The 20599-nt window shown below is 44.5% G+C and overlaps 1 protein-coding gene across 4 annotated transcripts in view; it reads left to right on the top strand.

Moving 5' to 3' along the window:
• PLXNA1 (plexin A1) overlaps window positions 1–20599 on the top strand; it is a 300048-nt gene that overhangs the window by 138904 nt on the left and 140545 nt on the right. For all 4 annotated transcript variants that reach the window (XM_081183934.1, XM_081183932.1, XM_081183935.1 and 1 more), the window contains exon 4: window positions 12776–12916. In XM_081183934.1, the coding sequence (XP_081040060.1) occupies window positions 12776–12916 (141 nt within the window). The remainder of the gene's footprint in view (window positions 1–12775; window positions 12917–20599) is intronic.

Below are 20599 nucleotides of genomic sequence, written 5' to 3'. Positions count from 1 at the left end.
GCAGGTGTCAGCGCAGAGCACAGAACGGTAGCATGGGGATGGACAAGTAGAGAGGAAGGGAGGGGGGCTTTGAAATGCAGTACCATAAAAAAGCCCTCCTTTTGCACTGCTTCTCAGCACCCTGTGAGCCCCGTAGAACTGGGAAGGGTTCCCCTGAAAAGGCTGCAAAGTGTGTTTCAGGCAGATAAGTCTTTGCCTTTGAAGTATGGCAGCAAACTAAAGCGCCTCCCTCTTGTTGTTGCTGCCAGCCACTGAGAATTAATCACAGCCACATACAGATAAGAGTACAAAGCAACACAGAGCATTGTGCCAGAGAGAGAGAGAGAGGCAGGCAGGCAGGCAGGCAGAGGCAAGCAAGAATGAGAGACATGTGGTGGGGTGGACCTAGGGAAAGGAAGGACGGATCCAGAGTAGGAAGGTCAGGAGGAACAGAATTTGGCAGGCAGGCAGGAGGTGCGAGTCCTATTCGGAGTCCTCCGGCAGTGTGGAAATGCTGGCAAACTGTTCTGACTCTCTTTCCTTTGTACTTTGTATCTGTTTGCTTGATGCAGCTCTCATTTTAGGGAACATTCTATCTTTGACTCCATAGAGCAGAAATACAAATTTGTGGTCTTTGGGAGATCTTTCTCTCTCTCTCTTTCTGTGTAGGATATATATACAGTGGTACCTCGGGTTAAGTACTTAATTTGTTCCAGAGGTCCGTTCTTAACCTGAAACTGTTCTTAACCTGAAGCACCACTTTAGCTAATGGGGCCTCCTGCTGCTGCCGTGCCGCCGGAGCACAATTTCTGTTCTCATCCTGAAAAAAGTTCTTAACCTGAGGTACTATTTCTGGGTTAGTGGAGTCTGTAACCTGAAGTGTATGTAACCTGAAGTGTATGTAACCCGAGGTACCACTGTATATGCCTTCCACTCAAGGACTGTGGGGGTAACGTGTTTAGGCCTACACATTGGCAGTAGGCAAAGCCAAAGTCAGCTGTACATGAGATCAGAAGCAAAAGTGGGCAGGACCACATCTTCTCTCTCCTCACCCCCTGTTCTTCCCTGCTCAGGAGGCTGCCAGGGGAGATATAGATTGGTCTTGCTAAGGGACTGGACTGACTGCTTCCAGAGGGCTTCCCACCCATCCCTTCTTCTATTGCTCCATCCATTTAGGCCATTTGCCCCATTTCCACCCTCCTTTCCCTCAGGGCTCCCCCGACCCACATGAAATTATGTTGAGGGTTGCATGAATTTAAGCTAACAGCTGCAGTTTGAGCATTGCTGATTTTTTACTTTTGCAACTTGCCATATTTGGCAGGTGTGTTTGCTATCTTCAGATAGAGCTTGTGTTTATGACCATGTTATATATCTGCAGAGAGCCCAATAAAGCATGTAAACACCATTATTGAAGGAATATCGAGTCTGCAGCATCAGGTGGGTGGTTGGGGAGTCAGGAAATGCCAATAATAAGTTTATTTGTGTATTTAGCTTCCTTGTGTATAGGGCTGCCATCTGATCATCTTTTCCAAAATGACATAGGAAGTTTGTAATGCAGCCAAGAGATAGTAGGCAATAACAGCAGGGACAAAGGGCTAAAATCTTTTTATCCGGCATAAAATAATTGATCTGTTGAATTACAGTTCGGTGGAGTCTCAACACAGTGGGAAGTGGGTCAAGTTGTTGTCCTTTCAGAATATGAACCTGATGGAATTGTTCAATTATCCATGAATATGCGAGTGGTAAATAGCAGCATCAAACAAAAGAATAGTATTTGCTGCCAGTGATTTACCTAACCATTTGGGGCAGATTGGCCACTAGCCACCATCTATTTGCGGCAGGAAGCTCTGGATACAGATACCAGTTCATGGGAGGGCTTTCTTTTCTTGGCAAGTCTGTTTGTTTAGTTGCTATAGTCTGGAAAGATTCACATTTAAGATTGAAAGTCACAGGGCAATCGTATGCATGTTACTGAGAAGTAGGTCCCACAGATTTTAATGGGTCTTACAGGCAGTCAAGATTGCAATCCTGAATGCACTTACTTGGAAGTAAGTTCTTCATAACATGTACAGGATTGCACTGTGCAGTCAACTTGATGCTATAGAGGTGTCCATGCTAATATCACTTCTGAACATGAGTCATTCTCCAGTTTCTAGCCTTCACAGGTGTTTATTGTACTTTGCCAGCTGTGCTAGTTGGCAGAACTGTCTGTGGCTGACGGGAGTTGTTGTTTGGAACATCTGGAAGGTACCAGGTTGGAAAAGCTGGTCCACAGTAACACCTATTCATCCTTTTGCAAGTTCCATCCTGAGTTTCTGAACTTCCCAAAGGTGATTTGTGCTTTTGTTAGCTGATGCTTGGGAATTTTTCTTTATGAGATAGCACCTCTTGTAGAGCAGGTTGCTTGTGTCTGATGGTTAGCCAACGCCGAACTGAATTTTTTCCCTGTACAAGGGGATGGTGTCTGACTTACTTCAGAGCAGCACTAACATTATGATGACCTCTTTTTACTGATGGTTTGTATCTATTTTAATAGCTGCATTGTTTTTAACACAGAAGGTTTTCACCTTTATCACTGCTTATGGTACAGCTCTTACAATTTCTTTGTTGAGTTGTGTGTTTTTGTTTTTCTCATAATAAGCCATGTTGCATGTCATGTGAGCAGCGGAGAGGATGTCTTTTTGTGTGCTCTTCCTTGGGAAGGAGTATTACTTGTGGGTCAGCACTTCATTACCCATGTTATGCAATCACTCTGCAACTCACTGTTTGCTACTCCAGACTTGACCTAGTTTACATGATTTTCCCTGGGTTTCATTTGTAGGCCATCTTAAGAGTCCATTCTGTTTTCTGAAACCTCCTGCTGTATGTCTGGGACACATTTAAGGCAAGTGTGTTCCCATAAGCTCAAGATTTCTAATTTGGAAAGAAGTCCAGAGCTACAAGCAAAGAAACCAGAAAATTGTTTGCATGGAAGAATAATAATTTGAATGCTAAGTGAGGAAAGAATTAAGTAGCTATTTACACATGGCATCAGAATGATCTTTTTGCACCTGTGTTCTAGGTGTGTAAATGAAAACTCCATGCTACTCAGTTGTGTAACCTGGTTTTAAAGAGTTTTTCCCTTTTATAAATATCAGGGTTGACTTTTCTTCCTGTGTTCTTCTGCAATGCAGCTGACAAAGCTACTGCTCAAGTATGGGCTACACCTATGGTTAATAAATCACTGAGGATGCTCATCAGTGGCCAGGGTGTTTAAGCCAGGAACACATTATCTTCTTATCTCTTGTTTTTATATTGTTGTATATTCTCTAACCATGTTACATTTTAAGATTCTTCCCTGAATAATCCAGCCTAGTGCTGTGACTGACTTACATGAGGTGGAGTGAATATGAGCAGAATTCTCAATGAGAAATTAGCTAGAGTAATTATTAGTATTTGAGTAATTATCAGCATCAGGATAAGGAGAAAGGTTAATAAGGGGCTTTTTTTGGTAAATGTTTATTCCCCTGGGTGGAAGTGTGGAATGGAGGGCAGGAAGGAGGATGTTTCTTAGGAGTGTTGCTCTGATTTACTGATACCCTTCTTCACATCTCATGCCTCTGTACCTTCCCACACCTGGTGGGAGATGGGGTGTGGAAGAACCTAGATGGATAGGACTCCTTCACGGTGCCACTGCGCCTTAATAGCTGCTTGGTTTCAAAGAAGGATCAAGAAACTGTCAAATTCCAGCTGTGTTAGAGTCCTACCCTGCTTCAAGCAGGTGAAGGTGGAACAGTCCTGAAGAGGTGTGAGCTGTAAGTCATTTACTGCATCTCATCCCATGCTTCTGGTACTGAATTTGGTGTATATATATATATCCTTCTCAAATGCATTGTAGTTCCCTGTTCCTTCCTCTGCTTAAAAGGCCTGTTTCCTTAGTTTTCTACTGAAAATGTTTTTGCCTACACTGCAAATGAAGTTCTAGGAGATAAAACCAGAATTCCCTCTGGGACAATAGGAAAGAGACCAAAACTGTTAACACATTGTGGCAGGTGTGCCCACTCCTCTACGAATGCCTGGAGGATAGCAAATACGAAGTGTGGCAAAAGCATCTACAGCTGTCCTTAACACTTTAACGAAAACAAAGAACAAGAAGCATCTTGTCCATGGGTTTTTGTAATCTGATTCCTTGAGCAGGAGCAGCTTGCACAGGGCATATTTGTTGGTGCACTTACCGTGCCAGAAGTCTTCTGTTTTTCCTGCGCAAGACACTCGGTCCCCACCATATCTAGCTTTCTTTTCTTTTCTTCTTTTTGGAAGTATAGAGGTCCAGACTTGCAAACAGCCATTCACTTTTTCCCTACAGCAAGTAAGAATCATTGCTGCACAACCAGTTAGAGCAACTCTGTACAATAATGAAATCTTGATGACCATGTTGCAAAAGCATCATGTTTGCTGCTTGGTTGTTGCCACTATTGCATGATGATAAACATGCACCTGATAGTATGCATTGACAGTTCTATGACCCTATGGAACCACAGGAACACAGGAAGCTGCTTTATGCTGAGTCAAACTATTGGTCCCTCTAGCTTAGCACTGTGTACATAGACTGGCAGCAGCTCTCCAGGGTTTCAGAATGGGATCTCTTCCAGGCTTACCTGAAGATGCTGGGGATTGAGCCTGGGACCTTTTGCATGCAAAGCAGATACTCTGCTGCTGAGCAACAACCTTTCTAGCTGGCCCTGTTTGTTTTTCCAACTTTCTTACCTGGGCAATTACAAACTTCCCGTGAAAGGGTATTTCTGTCATCAGCATGGGTCTCTATACACACCCCAGGGCTCTGCAGTAAAACCCACCCCTGCAGATGTTGGCTTTGTTCTAATGGGAAAAAATCTGAATAAATCAGAATATTACCATGGTAGCCAAACTCAAGTCCAAATGTGGCCTAATGCCACTCTAAAGTGCAGAGTTTGCTTACACTGCATATGAATTTCAAGGATATCTACCAGAATGCCCCCTGGTTCCATAGGATTGCCCCCACTTGTCCTAAGCGGTGGCTCTCTATTCTGCTTAGCAAGAGAACAGGCATCAGCACAGCACTGGAGCAGAAGTCTAGTTTTTTACTTCCATAGACAGATCCTTCTCCTGTTCAGGTATAGTAAGTCACTGTTGCCTTTGCTATCTCTGCTGCAGGTTAGACACCTGTGGAGTAACATAACCCATCACTTACAGGCCACTCTCAGACATATTTACTCAGAAGTAAGTTCCATTGTGTTCAATAAGTGTGTTTAGATTTGGGGCCAAAGTTTCCTATGGACTTTATGGGAATTTCCTCCTCTTACAGAAGAGGTAAAGGTAACGGGACCCCTGACCATTAGGTCCAGTTGTGACCGACTCTGGGGTTGCGGCGCTCATCTCGCTTTATTGGCCGAGGGAGCCGGCATACAGCTTCCGGGTCATGTGGCCAGCATGACTAAGCCGCTTCTGGCAAACCAGAGCAGCGCATGGAAATGCCATTTACCTTCCCGCCAGAGCAGTTCCTATTTATCTACTTGCACTTTGACGTGTTTTCGAACTGCCAGGTTGGCAGGAGCAGGGACCAAGAAATGGGAGCTCACCCTGTCGCGGGGATTTGAACTGCCAACCTTCTGATCAGCGAGTCCTAGGCTCTGTGGTTTAACCCACAGTGCCACCCACGTCCCTACAGAAGAGGTACCTAAGCTTGAAAAATAAGTGTCTGTTTCTGGGATGTCCCACACACCCAGAGCTTGGAAAGTTTGTTTCAAAAAGTAACTAGTTATAGTTCAAAAAAGCAAAAAGCAAAAAAAACACAACCCCAAAAACCCCTCCTCTCCCCTCCCCTCCCCTAATTGCACTTGATGTTTGTCCCTTTGCAAAATAGATTCGTTCAGTTCACATTCAGTTCAGATTCATCCAAATAATCCTTGGTAAGTTTATTCAGCATTTAGAAAGTTACAAGCTTCTGAGCTGAAGTGTAAGATACAAAAACCAAGAAACTAAGAAAAGACACACTTAGTGAAATGTGAGTTGTTTATAACACGCCCTCCCCCCCAGTTATTCTCTTTCAGCTTTCAGGCCCAAAGAGTCTGTAAAGAGGGTTTTTTAATAAATAAAAAATCTAAGGGAGGAGCCACCTTTTCTCACCCTTTTCTCAGGCTTTAGACTGAACTAGAAATCATTCAAGTTCTATCACAATATGAACTTAATGTACACTTCACACAGGCAATTATGGGAACTGCTTTCAGATGCAGTTCAGAGATTTTTGAACTAATTCAGTGAATGTCATTAAAACCGAACTACCGTATTTTTCGCTCTACAAGACGCACCAGACCACACGACGCACCCAGTTTTTGGAGGAGGAAAACAAGAAAAAAAATATTCTGAATCTCAGAAGCCAGAACAGCAAGGGGGATCGCTGCGCAGTGAAAGCAGCAATCCCTCTTGCTGTTCTGGCTTCTGGGATAGCTGCGCAGCCTGCATTCGCTCCATAAAATGCACACACATTTCCCCTTACTTTTTAGGAGGGAAAAAGTTAGTCTTGTAGAGCAAAAAATACGGTAGTTCCTACTAAGCACTGAGTACACCGCAAGTCAGCTCACATCCATCATATTTGTATTCTGCTTGGGGATCAGTGTGACACAGATGGAGTTCCCTCCCTGTACCCTCAGAACAGTCTTCTGAGGAAGGTTAAGCTGAGAGAGACTGTGGTTGACCTAAGATCACCCAGTCAGCTTCACGGCTGATCAGGGATTTGAGCCCAGCTCCAAACACAGCATGCTATCTTGTGTGCCCCCCTAGCTCTGATAGCTGCTTCATTGATGCCGTTGTACAGGCTTTTATGTTTTGCTATTGGAGATCTCATCCACTTACCTAGCACTACATAGCGGATTAATATAATTGTAGAATTACCCCAGTAGTTAAATGTTACTGCTGGAATGACTTAACACACCCACAGATCGATTTCAAAACTAGGGTAAGAGTGTATTGATCGGTTGTGCTGTGAATACAGCCCATAAAATGACCGGAAGGGTGCATTCGACATGACAGTGCATCTTAGGTGAAATTGTTGCCATGTTGAAGAAAAGCAGAGCCTATATCCAGCTTCTCACAGGTAGTGCCTGTAGCTGAAAAAGCCACCAATTATAGTCCCAGATAATAACAAGTATGAAATAGGTATAATAATGTATTTTTAGCAAACCAGTGGGTTTTTATAGAATTGTCAATGTTTAGAGCAGTGTTTCCCAACCGGTGTTCCGCGGCACACGAGTGTGCCGTGAGACACCGGCTGGTGTGCCGCGAGATGCCTGGAGGGAGGCGGGCGAGTCGGGCGGCGAGAGGCGGGGCGGCGGCGGCGAGGAGAGGCCGCGCCTCCTGCTGCTGCCTGGCGCTCCTCCTCGCAGCCGGCAGCGCTGCCTGGGCGCCTCCGCGCGACTCTGCCTCGCTGGGTTTGGTCTCCCAGCAGAGACGGGTCACACGCGCACCTCCCTCCCTCCCTCAGCCTGCGCGGAGGGAGAGCCAGAGAGAGGCATCGCTCCTGCGCGGCGGGAGAGGGAGCAGCCGGAGCGATGCCCCAAACGAAGGCATGGGACCGGAGGGGAAATCCTCCCGGCGTGACGCTGCGCGCTGACGTCACGGGGCGGGGCTTCAATGGTGGTGTGCCGCGAGATTTTTTTTCAGCAAAGAGGTGTGCCGTTGCCCAAAAACGTTTGGGAAACACTGGTTTAGAGTTGTAATGAGTTCCTTATCAGATATAATGGACTCTATAACTGATGTGGCTAACGTGGACCTACAGTCGTGGACTTCGGCTCCCATCAACTCTAGCCAGCAGGACCAGTGGTGAGGGATGGTGGGAGTTGTAGTAGTCCAGGTACCTCTGGAGGGCACAGGATAGCTACCCTTTTCAGAATGAGAGACAGAAGTGAGCTACAGTGGAGAGAAAGTCAAACTTGGACCAGGGGGAACTGGGTTCAAATCTCCACTCAGCCACAAGGCTCAATGGCTGAACTTGGTCAGTCTTAATCTTCTTTTGGCCACAACTGAATACTTTTTGAACTCTGAAAATGTGTTGGGCTTGGGATGGAACATACCTTCAGAAACAGGCTCCATCTCTTATGTTCTACTCCTGATTACTTCAGTGGACCAAGGAGAGCTTCTTAGTTGTGCCCCCAAGTATCTTCAAGACATCAGCTCACATGCAGAGAGTCAACTCCACAAGAACATTCCCCTTGGAGTACTGCTAAAGCTTGGAATCTAAGCACTTTCTTTTTAGACTAGGGCAACTTTGTGTTACACATGTAAGCTACTTTGGATGTTTTAATAGAAAAGTGGTATGTATGTAAATACAGACAAGAATCTTTCGGAAGTATTCATAAGGCTTTTCATTTGGGCTGGTTTTGGATGTTTTGTGTGGGTGTTTATATTAGTTGTATCTGTTTTATATATTCTCTGTTCGTATACGTTTTAATGTAATGTTCCTGGCACAGAGTCTTCGGAATTGGAGAGGCTTAAAAAAAGAAAAAAGATAAATCTCAGTTGCATGTACAAAGCGAGGTTGATTGCTAATGCAGATATTCTAGTAACTTCAGGTAGTGGCCTATTGACAAAGCTTTTAGCATTCAAATAGAAATAATTGACCAGCAGGGGGTTACAGACTCTTGTAATGACCTATATTTGATATGCAGGAGAAAGAGCTTGCGGAATCAATGGAAGCTCCCCTTTCAGGGCCTTGGATTTCAGGCTAACTCAAAGACTCCTACATGTTACAATAGAAGCATGTGTTTAAAATGTAGCATATATCTGCTTGCTTCTGTCCTGTGCTCTGTGGCACAGCTTCCTTTCACTGTGTCTGCACGGTGGGAAACATGCAGCAGGGAGACAGGTCAATAGCGGCTCCCTGCTGTATGTTTGTGTGGTATACATGCAGTGAAAAAGAGCAGGTATGCCTGCCTCCTCTTGCAAGGATGGTGTACTGAGGGAGGGAGGGACAGGCCCCTAGGAAGGATGAGGAGGGAGCTGTTGGCAACAAGGAACTCCTAGAGACAGGCCTGTGAGTGAAATAGTGATTTTAGTCAACCTGAGGGTCAGGCCCATCCATGGACTGTACTTTTTAGCACAGTAATTGGAGGGACCATTGCAGGACTTCCAGCAGGAATTGGCAGCTGCAGAGAAGCATTCCAGTGCTTCCCTCCGTTTTTGCTGTGCAGCTGTCAGGGCTCCTCACAATTGCACCTGCATTCCTGGACACCTTCACCACAGGCCCAGGTCCTGTTCCCTGTAGGGGGCCAACCTCCCCAGTCTCTGCCTCTGTCTGTCAGCCTTCCTTAGCTCAGGGGTGTCTCTCTTAATCAAATACATTTGTTTTGTAAAACTGACTAAAAATAATCCGGGGCTGGTGTGTGCTGGATGTTGGCGGTGAATCAAAGGCGCCGCTCTAATTAAACGGGCCCCAGTTTGTTTGTGAGCCGCATACATTTCCATGCTAATCAGCCACACGCCAGGATCCTGCCTCCTAAGCCCCACTTCCTTTGCCTGATTGAAAAGTATGCAAATGGACGGATGGAGTCTATTTATTGCAGCGAGGGAAATGAAGCTGCAATGCACGCTGTGGGGCTTTATTTGGGGACTAGGGTGGGGAAGTGCTTTGGTTGGGGGCGGGTTGTGAAGATGAAGGATGTCCCAGTTACTAAACATTGCCAGTGGAACTAGAGGGAACAAAATGAATTACTCATTTCCCATTAAGTAATAGCATAGCCAAGCACAATTTTGTTATTGTTTTTATGTGGCTTTGAACCTGTCACTTAGACTTTTCTCCACAATTTACCTACTACTACTGAAATCCAGTGGGAATGAATGGAAGGCTCTCTGACCGAGGCCCTCTGTGCTTTCACTTCCAAATCAGTAGACTATTCCCCAAATTGGGGACACCGTGGGAAATCTCCAAGAATGGGAACTACATGGAGGGTAAAGTCAGGAGGTGGGGCTTGGTCAGGGCCTAAAACTATTGTTGTCTGTTGGACATTTGATGGGTGCTGTGTGGAAAGTGTTGCTTTCTATGTCTGGGGAACTAGAACTGCTATTTTCCTGGTTCCACTTCAGCTTTACAGACAGGTTTGTTTTCTGTAATGTAATGTGCTGGGTCCATCTTTTGGAGCGAGATTGAGGGTGATGGGTGCAGAATGAAGAATTCCCACTCTTACTGCCAAATGTTGCACTTGCCTGACAGAAAGAATGGAGAAGCGGCTTCAGTACCAGGCGCAAGAGACAATGGTAGGATTTGGTGCAAATTTTATGTGCCCACATTTGGTTATCCAGGAAGCTGATAGGGTGAAATAGTTTCTGCTTTCCTATACACCTCTCTGTGTGTAGGAAAGTACTTACGACATGCATCACCCAGAAACATATAAAAGACGAACTGAATTTCTAGAGTCTGTTGGTAACTCATGTTAGCCACTGCTAGCATGGTAATAATAAATTAATAATATTTTTTTATTTATATCCTGCCCTTCCCGGTTCAGGAAATCGGGCTCAGGGCGGCTAACAACATATTTAAGACACTTAATTGATGCTACAAAAAAAAAAAAAAGAAGAAAGAAAGAAAGAAAGAAAGAATAAAATACAGTATAAAGCGTAAATAACAACAAAATCAAGAATAAAAAATCAATTGGGGGGGGGAATCCATCAACAAACATTAGATCACCAGGTAGATCAATATCTCCTAATTTGTTACCCTCCAGACATTTTGGACTATCAGACCCAGCCAGCACGAGCAGTGGCCAGGTGAGGGTTGTGGGAATTATAGTCCAAAACATTCTAGAGGTTAGTGGAAAAGTTGTGGTATACCATCACTTTAACTATACTGTATGTTGTAGAATCAGGTCCAAAAGGCCTCCGAGTCTAGTTTCTTGCTGTGAGCAGGACTAGGTTACTGACCATTCCCCTCACAGTTCAACTTGCACAAGTTTGGCCATAAGTGTGTCACAAGGAGATACTTTCTGGGCAAGTAAATGACTCATGCTCAGCAGCCAGGTGGCAGTTAACTTTAGAGAATTAACCCTATTGTATTTCCTCCCTGCTGTGGGTTGGCTATGACCCTAGGGTGCCTTTTTAATGTGGTTATGGCTTCTATAGTGAAAGCAAGGTCTTTAGGATAAGCTTTATTGTCACTGTGAGTGGTAATGGGATTAGAGCATTTACTATATCCCTTGCCTAGAACCAAGGTATGTACTGGTTTACCTTCTCTTCTGTTATGAAATACAGGCTATGAGGAGGCGGAACATGGGTCCTTGATCATAAAACAAAGGTGATTATATGTGTTAACTCTCCACTAATGGTCCATTAAATGCACTATGCCATTGATACTTAGGGAAAGTGTGCTAGGCTATAAGCTTTTTGATGCTCCACCTTTTTTCCACACCAGAGAACATTTTAAGAACGGCACAATTGCTAGGTTGCTGGGAAAGTTCAGCAGGGGAGAAATGCTGATCAAAACAAAGCTTAAATAATCCAGGTGTGTGACAAATGGGGTTGTAATAGCTGTCCTGCAAGTGCGTGGAGAGAGTTAATGTTAAGATGAGCAAAACATTGCATACAATGACCACATGACAAATAAGCAAGGTTGTGATGATTGTGTTCATACAGATATTTGGCAATATTTCTGTAGTAGCACATTAGGTGGGATGAAGTTTCCAGTAGATTAAACTCTTCCTCCACCTAGTGCTCTCCCAGTCTAGATATGTAATGGAAGGCTCACCCCAGTTAAAACAGAGCTTTGTGTTTCCTCTCCTCTGCAATGCCTGTGTGGCTGCCACTATTTCTCTGCACACCCCTTACCAGCCATTTGCACTTTCTTTGGAGCTATTAACACATTATCCAGAAGTCCCCTGCTTCATTTAAAGTTCATTAGATTTAATTGAAGAGCATTAATGTGCACTGAAGTGCATAATGTAGTTTTATTTTAAATGGAAACCAGGTGGAGCTATTTCTTGTCCTAACTCTTTCTGAAGGAGTAGTTTAATGAACGGAGGCAAAATAAAAATAAAAATAAGGCAGCTTGGATAAGGGTTCTAAAGCAGCAAGGGGATTGGGAGGGGCTTTTGTTGGCTGGAAAGATTAGGTTGATGGTTCATTATTTCCCCTTAAATAAAATATTTAGAAAAATGGGTTTCTGTTTTGGAGAATCATCCTGACCAGGGGTAGGCAACCTAAGGCGCCGGGGGCCAGATGCGGCCCAATTGCCTTCTCAATCCAGCCCATGGACGTTCTGGGAATCAGCGTGTTTTTACATGAGTAGAATGTGTCCTTTTATTTAAAATCCATCTCTGGGTTATTTCTGGGGCATAGGAATTCGTTCATTCCGCCCCCCTTCAAAATATAGTCTGGCCCACCACATGGTCTGAGGGACGGTGGATCGGCCCACAGCTGAAAAAAGTTGCTGACCTCTGATCCTGACTCTGCATTTCCTTCTCTGCTTCTACCTGTGGCAGCCAAAACATGTTGTTGGGATGGGGCTATTGGGATTCCCATTGGGCTGATGTATCAAACATCAGCCCATGACTTTGGCCTAGTTGGAAGTCATGAAGTTTTAGGGAACATGGTGGTGGTTGACATGGTAAGGGCTGACTATCATATACTGTATACCTAAAGCTCCTCATAGGTTTTTCTTTCTTTCTGTTCCCCCACCAGCTAGCTATTGGTGTGTATTGGCACATTATTCCTTTGCCACCCAACAAATGTCTCCCATCTTGATGATACTAGGCATCATAACAGCAAATGCTAACGCTGCCGCCTTTTCTTTCAGATCCTTGTGGACCCTGCCAATCCCATTGGACGTTCAGCATTGCAGTATGAGAATGTCATAGCCCATGATGGCAGCTCCATCCTGCGGGACTTAGTGCTCAGCCCTGATCTCCAGTACCTCTATGCTATGACTGAGAAACAGGTAAGAACTTGAGTTTGTCCACAGCTGGCCCTTTTACGTGATTTTAAGCTTAGCAGTAATGAGGCACAGCTCTTTCTCTCTGCATAGTACATCTGTGTGATATTTCTCCAGCACAGTGTGAGGCAGGACTGTCAGATTCTCAGAGCAACCAAATAAAAATACTTTCTTCGAATACATCACTCCCTTTATTAGTACAGTTCTGATTAGATGTCGAGCTCATGGAGTGATCATGGAGCTCATTGCAATAAAAGTGCTTGTGTGAGTGATGGGCTACACCTTTACTTGATTCAACACCAGAGCGACAGCTCTCCTGAGGGCTCCTTTTTAATGAACAAGCAGATTCCATCATCTGATGGGTGACAGCTTAGGCAGAACTCTGTGTGCGTTGAGTTTCAACACGCCCTGCAAATGGACAAAATCAGCCAAATGTGCAAGTGTGTTAAAGCTCAGTGTGCGCTGCCAGACATCATACGATTGCATATGGTACAGGTGGTCACCACAAGCAAGGGCCGTGGCTGGTCATGAAAAGGGGCTCTTGGTCCACTCATTTTAACTCTGCAAGAAACTTCTCTGCTGTTTCTATGACAGCACAGTGCAAGTGCTGTACTTTGCCATTCCCCCCACCAACAACTAAAGACCCAAACTCAGCTTTCCTCATTAAACCTTACCAAAATTGGTATGGTGTGCATTAGTCACGAAAACATTTGTATTATCAGTTTAAGCTGCTTAATCCTTCTTGGGCTGCTGCGCATATTATTAGTTACTCTTTTCCAGAATAACTAATAATATATACTGAGTGTCCGATGCCAAAATTATTATTTTTCTGTGTTTTCTTAGTCAGTATAATTATCTCATGAATGTAATGTTCAAACTTGGCAGGACAGTAGCAGACTAGTCACATATAAAGTGAGATCTCATCCTTAGAGTAAGTAATACATGGGTGAGGGAAACTTAAGCCTCTCCATGCCTACCACTCCATGCTTGTGTGAAGTTTCCCACAAGCACTCATTGAAATCAGGGGAATGAGAAAGCACCCAGTGGTGGAGGCCATAGGTAGATGGACCTTAGGTAGGTAAGCCACAAACAGTGGAAGTGCCTGGAAGCTCTGACCCATCCACCTTGTTTTCATGAAGCACTGGGCCCTTGCTTTATACACAACTGTGGGAGACCTGGGTGTAAATGAATAGGTCCGCTGCTACCATGTCTGGTTTGGCTCTAAGAGTCCCCCCCCCCCCATTTTGCTCTCAGGTTTCTTTTCATAGAATGAATAATATCTATTTGAGTCTGTCCTGAGGGGAAACAAACTTCTTATTAGGAAGCAGATGAATCATGGGTACATGCAACATCTCTTCTAAAGTAGACTCATTAGGTCAGTTTTGCAAAAGCTCTGTCATTTGACAGATTGCCCTTGCTACAGGTATTGGAGAAGTTTCTTTTGCACTCCTCCAGCAAGATAAACTGGTGTTTATATGAGTTAGGAGCACTGTGGCTGAGTAGCCCAACCTTAATTCTGTTGGGCTGCAGTTTCTTTACCTTTTTACACTGGGATTGCTTTATTCTCCTCTTGTAGTCTGTCCTGTAGCTAGGTCTGAGGATCCTAACTGCCCGCTAAACCAGGAGAGGGAGGACTTCGGCCATGCATGATTTACTTTGTGTTTTACTAGAACTCTGCCAGCCGGAGCCAGGTGCAAAAGACATACACTTATAATTAAAGAGCTAGGTTCCTCTTAGCAGCTGCTGAGGACGGAGATTGTTTTGAGTATCAGAGCTGTTCTGAGCTCACAGCCCTTCTACACAAAAATTCAATCCCCAGTTGCCCAAAGCAGTCTAATTTCAGGGAGTCATTTTGCTGTCTCTGTTGTTAAAGAATTGGGACTGAGAAATGCTTGCCGATCTACTGCCAATGCTTGCCGATTTACTTTCTGCCCATGCCTGCTCTAAATGAGTGGTTTGGATCATTTGGCGTTTTCCTTTAATTAGGGGCCATTGGACCACAGGGGGGAAATTTTGGGGCTCAAACAAGGTACCTCTCCTCTGGATAGGTTCACACTGGGTATTCAGTGTGAATCAGACCATGGGTTGAATGACATTAAAAAATGAACAAGATCCAGGCTGCAGACTCCTCATCCCTGCTCTAGACTGATTGTGTACAACTGGAATAAGTGGATCTTACAAACTGGCATCTAGAGCTGCTATCATAGGAGATCCACCTCTCCCTATTTAGGCACTGTTCTAGGTTTCCTGAAGCATTGCTATTTATTTTTAAACCTGTTATCCCACATTTTGTCCACATAGAACTTTAGAGTGCTGAGCAGCATAAAAATAGAAAAAAATAATCAAAGCAACATCAAGACAACATAATGAAAACATAGCAATAAAATAATTCAGCATCAGAAAACTAGAAGGTCTTTGCCCTTCTCATCAGCAGATCAGGATCAGCATAGGTTCAGCCAACCCCAAAAGCCTCCACGAATAGCCAGATGTTCACCATGCATATAACGATGGGTTCACACAGGTGTTTGGCCAATGGCAGTGCTCTTCCTCCTCCCTCTTCCCACTGCCACGCCTGTTGGACAGGGGCAGATAATATGGTGCCCTCCATATGTTTTTGGACTCCAACTGCCATCAGCATGGTCAGAATGAATGCAAGTTGTAGTTCAGCCTTGTTGGCTACCCATGATTTAGGGTCCTAAAGATAAAAACTAGCACCTTGGGTTGAGCCTGGAAGTGTACAGTATCACTGAAGATCAAACAGGACCAGATAGGTATGCTCTATCAGGGTGGCTCTGTGGTCTAAACCACTGAACCTCTTGGGTTTGCTAATCGGAAGGTTGGCAGTTCGAATCCACGTGACAGGGTGAGCTCCCATTGCTCTCTTCTAGCTTCTGCCAACCTAGCAATTCGAAAGCATACCAGCCTGAGTAGATAAATACGTACTGCTGTGATGGGAAGGTAAACGGTATTTCCGTGCTCTCTGGCTTCCATCACTGTGTTCTGTTGCGCCAGAAGCGTTTTAGTCATGCTGGCCACGTTACCCAGAAAGTTGTCTGTGGACAAACGCTGGCTTCCTTGGCCTGAAAGCAAGATGAGCTCTGCACTCCATAGTTGCCTTTGACTGGACTTAACCATCCAGGGGTCCTTTACCAGGCCTTTTTACCAGGCCAGTTCTAGACAGTAATCTGACAACAACATTTTGAGTCAGTTGAAGCTTCTGCATCTTTTTCTGCGGCAGCCCACTTGTTCTACATTACAGTAGTCCTGCCTAGATGTTACTAAAATGTGAATGACTTGCTAGAACAGCTTTCTTTAGGGAAGTTAGGTCAAAGGCGCTCCTAGCCATACAGCCACCTAATTAAGCTCACCAGTTCTAATGCTGGCATTTTATGTGCAAGAGTAAATTGGAACAAAAGCACTAGGTTCAGCCATTTAATAATAAAAGGCAAAATGACTCAGCAGCACAACATGTCATTCCTTGAGTTGTTTTTTTAGGATGCAGGCTAAAGGCATTCACATAAACACACAACCTGCCTTTTATGTAAAATGTTATATGGCAATTTGAGGTGTCTCGCCTAACTTGGTCGATGCAGTTGTTGGCCAATCACAAGTAACTTTTTTGCGGGCACTTCCATGGGTACGGCCCTGATGCAGCAATGATGAAGGCATATATAAAGGTAAGGGATGCACACAGCATCTGGCAGAAACACTGCAGTGATAAGTCAGAATTAAGGAGTGAATGGACTGCTTATCCCAAATGAGCCAAGGAAGCTGCCCCAAAGGCCTTATCTGAGAGGCACCTGGAGGCTCTTTTACAGCAAAAGGCAACATATTATAACAAACATGGTTGCCCTTGAAACTAGAGAAATAGTAGAAGGAGCTACAATAGAAAATCTGCTCTACATACCTTCACATACCTCCTTCCTTTTGAGCTCTGAGACTGTCAAATCAGATTATTATTATTTTAATATAACATAGAATTCTTTCCCCTTTCATCAATGATTAGAAGCATTTACTGAAATCCTTGCTCCCCTTGGAATGCATGCCTGTCTAAACCTTTCAGGCTTGCCTGCATGGCTGCTAAATAGCTCTGTAAAAACAGCTTTGTTGTTTGGTAAGGAATTGTGGAGTGGCACACCTGCTACTGATGGAGGCTGTTCTAATGGTCAAGCAGGGCTGGAAAAAACCCAGACACTTTGATTGCCCAGGATCCTAACTTCTGATGCCACCACTAGAAATTTTCTGTATTCAGCTCTGTGCGAGACTGATTCCTAGAAATTTAATCCCCCCCCCCGAACTGGTCAGGTACCCCCCAGCCCTGAAAGAGATCTCTGGATGATGTGATTTTATTTTTTTTATTTTTTTGCCCCAGTTGCCTTTAGTGAAAATAGCAAGCTATCCTAATGTGGTTGCAAGGCAAGTTGTCTCCATTGCATGCAGCAACTGAAGAAAGGTGTACCAGATCTGGAGAGTGTAGCTTAAGGCTGCTTCATTAGCAAAGTGAGGTGCTTAGCAGCCTCACCCACCATTCGGGAGTGATCTTTGGGGTGACTAGTGGTGATCTTTCCCTCCCTTTCCCTTTCTACCCTGGCCTCTTTTGGTAAGCATGAGAGTGAATATTGGACTGCTTAACTTTTGTCTTCTTCTGTTAGTGCTTAAACACTACAGGTTTAAGTTTAGGTAAGATAGGGCTTGGAGAGTTCCTAGACAGGGTATATTTAGAGATTATTCTGCTTGTTTACAGTGTTAAATATATGTTGTTGTAGGAGTGATCTGGGAGGAAAAAAGTACCTGTTCTTTCAAGATCATAGGAAGATACAAACCTTTTTTATATATAGATCAGGCTATTCATCCAACTAGAGTAGTATGTCTCTTCTTGACTGGCATTGACAAGGTCTTTTCAACTGCCTTTTGAATCTGGGACCCTCTCAGATGTTTAGCTAGAAGTACAGTACACTGTAGTGGCAACATCCAATTGGGAGCAGCTGCTGAACAGCTATGGCCGGAGAGCTAGTGGGCATGTTACACTTACTGTACAGAGACCACTTGAAATGGTCTCTTGGTACTGTTGGGAAGGTGTGGAGCGTCTTCACATCAGCCACAGCCAGGAATGTGTTTTACATGTTACAACAGCAGGGCTAAGCAATCACATGGAGTCCACTTCCTAGTAAAAATGCAATGTCTAGACCAGCTGTCTCTAAATCCAGGCTACGTGAAGAAAAGGGAAAAGGAGCATGAGTATTAGAAAGAACCACACAGGGCTCTTCTGAACCCAATATGCCAATCCAATGCAATGAGCATTGCTGTCCAGGACTCTTCCGCTTCCCTGATGACCCCTGTATGTACCGTGATGCATCATGACATGCATGTTTCAGAAGACAGGGCAAAATGATATGAAACCAGAGTGTGTTTTTTTCCTGTGTTTGTATGTACTTCCTGTGAGGAAGGACATCAGTGTGGGGACTTGGTAGGGAGAATATTTTTATTGGAAGGGCAGCACAAAGGTGGGAAGAAATTAAAAGATGGGGCAAGCTTCCCATTCCCTCTGTAACTGGTGGGCTTCAAGGGTTTTTTTTTCAACATGGACATCTCTGTTAAAGTCTTTTGACAATGGGGCTATTTAATCCTCAATCTGGTGGCGATTAATTTTGCAGCCAGAGTCCAGACCACACTGGATATAATGAGGGGAGATTTTGGAAGGTTGCTTAAATGGCTGTGAGGACATTCTTTCTGCCGTTTGCAGGTCCCCTTTCTCTCCCTTTGGCTTAATAAAAACCACTCTCATCCACAGCTTACTGTTATCAGGTTGTTGGTGGAAAGTAATTAAATGAGCAGTCGTAACAGAGCTCAAAGGGCCTGCAGAATGAGGGGATTTTAATCAAATCTGGAGGAGCAATTAATAAAGAGCTTGTAACCCTTTAAGGCAGACTCCTGCTGTCAGATTAAGAAGAAAATGGGTTATGACCAGTGTCTGGAACAAGGACAGGGCAATGCAGATGCCCCCAATATTCTTTTCTTAAACTAGGCTTCAACCAGCTGTGTGATGATTATCTTCAAGTGGGTGGTAGGTAGCTAGGAATGGAGATGCCTGAATGAGAGAGTGCTATGCCATTTCACTGTTTGAAACTAGGTTTTGAATGCTGTACCTAAATCATATCCAGCGTGGCATATGATCAACCAAGTCAAATACTGCTCAGCAGCCCTGCATAACAACCCACCTGGCACTTCATTCTTGCCTGTCTAGACCCTGAAGGGAGGAATCAACTGATTGTTGATGAACAGGTTGCTCCTCACCAGTTCCCTTTCTGATGGGTGCTTTGTGCAGTTCCATTCTTTTATCCTAGGCTTTGCCAGCCTGGTGCTCTCCAGATGTTTTAAACTATAGCTCTCATCAGTTCCAGCCTGCTTGGTCAAGGTTTTAGGGCCCTCCAACAACTTCTGGAGGGCAGAGCACCCCGTTGGGGAAGCCCAGCTTATTCCATCACAGATACTGTATAAAAGGAAGCTCAATCCACTGTTCCTGGAGACCTCTGTGCTGATCATAGTAGGATAATAACAAACAGAAGATTAAAGTAACTCCTCTGTCTCGGAAGCCAGTATAGTCTGTGCTGTAACTCCTTGGAGCTAGAGGGCAGCACAGAGGTTTAAGTGATGCCTTATGTACACTAAGATCCCATGTAAACGAAAACTGTGAACCACAATGCCAGCCTGTGGCCCTGCACTTGCTGTGTTTGTGTATGCTTGCCGGTAAGTTCTTTTCCAGCCGAGAAGAGGAACAATTTCTGCAGCTTTGAAAATACAATCTGGGTGACTTCTGGTTTTGGTGTGGGGTTGTTGTTGTTTTTTTGGTCTTGTTCTTGGATCATGATTCATCTTGTTCTGATCCATTCCTCTGCTTGGGTAATTAAACCCACATAGACGCTGACCCATGCATATTCTCCCATGAATCACACTTAGAAGGTACCCCGTTGATATTTAGTATTAAAATTCAGGAAGTGCCCTATTGCCCAGAAGCCAGCTTTCATTCCATATTTTTGCTGGCTATCAAGACTATTGAGATCAGAAGCAGTCAAGAGTGCTGTGATAGAGATAGAGATCAAGAGAGGGGTGTTGGTCTTCGGTGTAGTTCTATCTCTCTCTTGTACACACAAATCTACATGCACAGAAGGCAGGTCTCAGCCTCCACTGGGTAGCTGGAGGTTTTCATAGCCACGGGGTCAACTTCAAGAGGGGAAATTAGGGGAAGGGAAGATTGCACTCGAGTTCAAAAGCCATCTGTAGACAGAACTTAAAAGCAGCTTTGTTAGTAAGTGGAGGGAAGGGGCTTTGCCTCCTGAACATCCCACATTGAAATGCAGGGGCTTGGTGGTAGAATCAAGAATAGTTCCATTCTTTCACAACCAGTCTGCTGCATTTGTATGCTTGTGAAGGATGAAGGTGAACAAGTTGGGGAAGGAGAGACATAGCTTGGAGATTGTCAGTTTCCCAAATATGCCATTTGAAGGCGGGGAACATGTATGCTACCCCGCTCCCGTTGTCTGTGTAAGTGTTGGTTTCAGACAAAATGGCTATATAATGGCTAAGGAATGACACACATCTTGAATATTACCATCCTGAGAGAGAGCCCTCAGACAGATTGTTGTAGTCCTGTCCCATGGAACCTTGAAGCCCTCTTCTCATGACACGCTC

Source organism: Podarcis bocagei (assembly GCF_964188305.1).
Source record: "Podarcis bocagei genome assembly, chromosome: 2".
NCBI lineage: Eukaryota > Metazoa > Chordata > Lepidosauria > Squamata > Lacertidae > Podarcis > Podarcis bocagei.
The sequence above is the reverse complement of the archived record's forward strand: the minus strand, read 5'-3'. Positions and strand labels throughout refer to the sequence as shown.